Genomic DNA, 4,678 nt, shown 5'->3' on the forward strand with positions numbered 1-4,678 from the left:
AAACGCACGTGGAGTTCCCTTGGATCGGGAGGGTTTTGCCCTGTAGTAGCTTTAGCCCCCGGCCACTCGCTCTGAACAATGGCGCCCTCTGAACAGTCATTTTCTTGCCCACGTGGGTCCCGTTCCGCCCTCCCTGTCCCGAGGTAGTTGCTGAAGTCTGTTGCGCCGCCCATGTTCAACTTCTAACGCTCCCTTTTTTTTTTTTTTTTCCTCCTGCTATGTTTTAGCCCTAGAAGACGCCGTCGCAGCCGATCTAGAAGCAGGAGCCGCTCTAGATCCCGCAGTCGGTCCCGTTACAGTCGATCCAAATCCCGGTCTCGCACACGCTCTCGGTCTCGGTCCACCTCAAAGTCCAGGTCTGCCAGGAGATCCAAGTCAAAGTCCTCGTCTGTCTCCAGATCCCGGTCCAGGTCAAGATCCCGGTCCAGGTCTAGAAGCCCTCCCCCTGCCTCAAAGAGGGAATCCAACTCTAGATCCAGGTCTAAGAGTCCTCCCAAGTCTCCGGAAGAAGAAGGAGCTGTATCCTCCTAGGAACATGGTAATGTACCTCGGAATGAGCACGTTGCATGTTACTTTATTATAGCACTTAGGTGGGGTGTTGGGTAGTTCTTAGAATATTAATGGCCTGAACCAAGCGAATCCTAACGGGGCACATTGTTAGCTGTTTTTTTTTCTTGAGCAGGGCTTTTTGGTTATTGGTTTAGGTAAATTAATACTGAAGGGCTTTCTACAGAGTATTTTTCTTTTCTTACAGAGCAAATGTTTTATTGAGAGATTAATGGCTTGGTTTTAATAAAATATTGTATGAGACACAACCTATGATGAAAATGACTATTTCTTACTGTATTTATCCAACATCTGCATTTTCCCCTTTAAAGCTGCGGTCTCCTGTTTGCTAAAAGAATATTGGCCAGTATTGCAGATTTTAACTGATTTGGCTGATCCTCCAGGGACCAGTTTCTGTGGGCGTGTATTGGAGCAGGTTTGTCTTTAAATGTTAAAGATACACTATCCTTTTATAATGGAAGATCGATTCAGTGGCCGTTATACTGACTGGAGGTAATAACTGTTCTAGAAGTGGCAAATTCCTTGCAACGAGAAAACCGTGGAAACTAGTTTTTCCTCAAGTCAACATCTTGAAGAGGCGTCTAAGGATACACCGGGTGGGGAAAGGATAGTGTGTCTTTAACCCTTCAAACTGTTTGGTCCTATTTTTAAAAGGAAAAGGCCTAAGCTAGCTCTGAAGTTAGATAATTGTAGCAAAACTAGTCACACTTTGTTTTGAATGCTAATTAGAGTTTAGTTAAGTATTTATGAAGAAGTACTAGTTTTATAACTTTTATATAACTCTAAATAACTTATTGTTGAACAGGCTGAATTGAAGTTAATGGTGGCTTGATCTACAGCCTGATGCTTAACTCTTCTTTGTAACTAAATACTTTGACAGAACCTTACATTTGGCCTCTGAAGTGAAGCAACATATGGGGGGGAGGTGGAACACTAGGGCAATTCCTAAAAATTAAATTTAATTAGGGAAAGCCAGTTGAAACACAACTAGAAGTATACCTGAAGTCATCCACACAGCCAAAAGCGACAAGGTAGAAACCTGGCTGAACTTTTCTTTCTTCAAACCTAGATGCATCAGATAAATGAGAATCCACATAAAGGACGCCTTTGGGGGGAAAAGATCGCTTGAGTCTTCAGCCCATTTGGAGAGACCCCTGGCACGAGCAACCAGCTGTTGAAAAGGTTATTTTGTAACATTTTGTCTAACTTTTTACTTGTTTAAGTTGCACCTCAAGTGGCAGATTTTACATTTTATGTGCCATTTTGTTGCTGTTATTCAAATTTCTTGTAATTTAGTGAAGTGAACGACTACCGATTTCATTATTGGCTTGGATATTTGAGGTAAAACTTCATTTTTGTTTATATAGTGCTGACTTTTATTTGAAATTAAGCTGATGGTAACTTGCTGCCTCCAGTTTGATACTGAAGAAACATGCAGCCATTATATGCTGAGTAGCTAACTTTGTCAAAAAATATTCTCAATTTTGTCTTCATTCCTTAAATAAAATTCTATAAAACTTAAATTTGAAACTTACTGTAAATGCTTTTTTTACTTTGAATTCAAATAGTATCTTCAAATTCAAATTGGTAGAAATCTTTTCAGGTGACAGTTGATATTTGAGAGCATTGTTTTACCAGACTCAATTCTAATCTCTTCTCTTATGTATTTTTGTGCACTAGGCGCAGTTGTGTAGCAGTTCAGTAATGCTGGTTAGCTGTTAAGGTGGCGTGTTGCAGTGCAGAGTGCTTGGCTGTTTCCTGTTTTCTCCTGATTGCTCCTGTGTAACGATGCCTTGTCGTGCAGAAACAAATGGCTGTCCAGTTAATTAAAATGCCTGACAACTGCACTTCCAGTCACCCGGGCCTTGCGTAAAAATAATGGAGCATACAGTGAGCACATCTAGCTGATGGTATACACACCTTATTTTTTCCAGAATGGTAAAACTTACCGACCTACATACATGAACTTACATATGAGAAATGTAATGTTAAGAAAAGAAATGGTTCATTCCTTTGTAAGTACTGATTGGTGTATCTTTTGCTTAAGACATTCTGTACTATACCCACTGTCTCTGTAGTTAATATTAAACATTTTTCTGTGTTAACTTTTCTCAACTTAATGTCTGAGTCAGCTTATTTTTAGCTTGAAAAGATTTCTGCAATTATACTGTCAATGTTTTAACTTCTATATAGTAACTGAATGCATTCTACTGCTGATAAATTTTATCCACTGGGGTTGCTTTGAAATTACTACGGGCAAACTTGACTATTATTGTGACTAACCCAAATGTTGTATGGCAAGTATTGCACACCAGAAAATAAACCCAGAATCAGAGAGGCCTGTTGGACGTTGTTACAGAAGATACACACTGAGCAGTACTAATTGCATTTGCTGTGTGCTTGCCCTGACTCAACAGGCTGCTGCTTGGTGGGAGCTAATCTTAGTGATGATGATTTTTTCTTAATTTTGATACCAAATGAACTGTAACTTCAACCATCATATGTCAAGGGTTACTGTAATGCCTTGTTAACTTTATGCATGTATGTTAAACGGGAATGGAAACATCTGAATACTTGCAATATGGCTTGATTGAGGATTAAAAGTACTTTTCTACAAACTTGATGAGTTTGTATGTTCCAGGACTGCATAGCTAGTAGCAGTCTACACAGATTGATTTAAAAACAAAGGGGCTGGCTTTTGTGTATGAATCTTTGGGAGAGAGTTTCAGTCCTGGGAAATTGATATCATGTGGATATTTTTTTATCTTGAAAGAGTGCAGTTAACTTTCCTTCATAGCTGAAGTTGTGAATTGAAGTTGGATCTTGTGGATTGTCAGGTGGTTAAGCTATGTTGTGTAGTGGCTTACATCGTGGAATTGAGTCTTTGAACTATTACCTGGTCTTTGGGGAGGAGCACAAATTTCTCAAAAGCCATAGCTCAACAATTGAACAGCTTTATTTTTACAATGCATGTTTTAAGAATTACTGTTAAGGGGATCTGCTTCCCAAAAAATACGCGTGAGGTTTGCTGTAAACAGGACTGTTTTCTGCAGATCCATGCTACAGAGAACAGTTAAGTATCTTGTATTGGAACCAACAAGTGGAATAAACTTAAGTACCATCTGATCTTCCTAGTGAGATGATCATCATTTCGATTGTATGTCTTCCTGGCAGAGAAGAGCTGGCCAAGTGCTCTTTGTCTGCACCGAACGAATGTAAGGGAATGTGGATGGCCTTCAGTTTCCATTTGCAGAGCAGGGCTTCAATAGACCAGTCAGCACTGATGGGAGGAAGTACCAGTGTGTGAACATGTCATCCACGCTTATAACTTCTGCAGCAATTACAGGAGACCCTAACAGTTCACAAGACTGAGTTTTACTGTTGACTAGAAAACTTCCAAATTTTTGTTTTGGCTGCTTTTGTCTGCTACCCCTAGGATTTACTTGACTAATACCATCCTGACTCACAATGTGCTGCCTCTGAGAAGCTAACACTCTTTAAGAGCTGAGACAGGAATTAAGACTTGAGTCTTAAACTCTTTTGCATACTTACCTTCGCACTTGATAAGTAGTCCAGAATTGAGCCTGTGGATTCTTTTCCAGCAAGAAGTAAATTGTAGTTAAAATATCTTCAAAGTCTGCATGGTTTGGGGAGATGAAGCAGTCTTGGTTAGTCTCGGGAGTCTAGATGCAATTAAATATGCCTGGTTCTATGAAATGGCAATTAAAAATCAATACAGGGCTAACTACATGTGTATGAGAGACCAGAGAAGCATGTCCTTAAGCCAGCAGTTAATCTGCACCATTTTCTATTCATCCCCCTTCGGGTGGTATTTCCATGGCAGCTTAATGCCAGCATTACACCACGTGTGACAAGTTCAGTGGCACAGGATCACCACAAAGGCTGTCACCTGATGCTTTGACACTGTTCCCAGTACTCCTTGACATGAAGTCCTTACACTTTGTCACAAATCAAGGATACGTGAGAGTATTAACGTACCTTTCGGATCAAAGAAGACATCAGATCCTAAAATAATGTCCACGGGAGGAAGAGAGAGCAGCTCCGGGGACACCCGCCCCCAGGTGAGCCCCATCACGGGGACGTGGGGCAG

General features: G+C 40.6%; 1 protein-coding gene and 1 long non-coding RNA gene across 2 annotated transcripts; one reads left to right on the forward strand and one right to left on the reverse strand.

Moving 5' to 3' along the window:
* Nucleotides 1-231: 231 nt before the first annotated feature.
* On the forward strand, nt 232-3,185 carry LOC104461230. The gene is made up of 2 exons (XR_727544.1): nt 232-1,749; nt 2,248-3,185. It is a non-coding gene; the product is annotated as an uncharacterized LOC104461230 (long non-coding RNA).
* Nucleotides 3,186-3,678: 493 nt separating this feature from the next.
* METTL23 (methyltransferase like 23) lies at nt 3,679-4,672 on the reverse strand (the record flags this gene model as incomplete). The annotated part of the gene is made up of 3 exons (XM_010072736.1): nt 3,679-3,847; nt 4,120-4,204; nt 4,567-4,672. Coding segments are annotated over 3 exons (360 nt in total), but the record flags the coding sequence as incomplete, so codon positions are not given.
* Nucleotides 4,673-4,678: the final 6 nt, after the last annotated feature.

The sequence above is a fragment of the Pterocles gutturalis genome, unplaced genomic scaffold (assembly GCF_000699245.1).
Source record: "Pterocles gutturalis isolate BGI_N339 unplaced genomic scaffold, ASM69924v1 scaffold28887, whole genome shotgun sequence".
Taxonomy (NCBI): Eukaryota; Metazoa; Chordata; class Aves; order Pterocliformes; family Pteroclidae; genus Pterocles; species Pterocles gutturalis.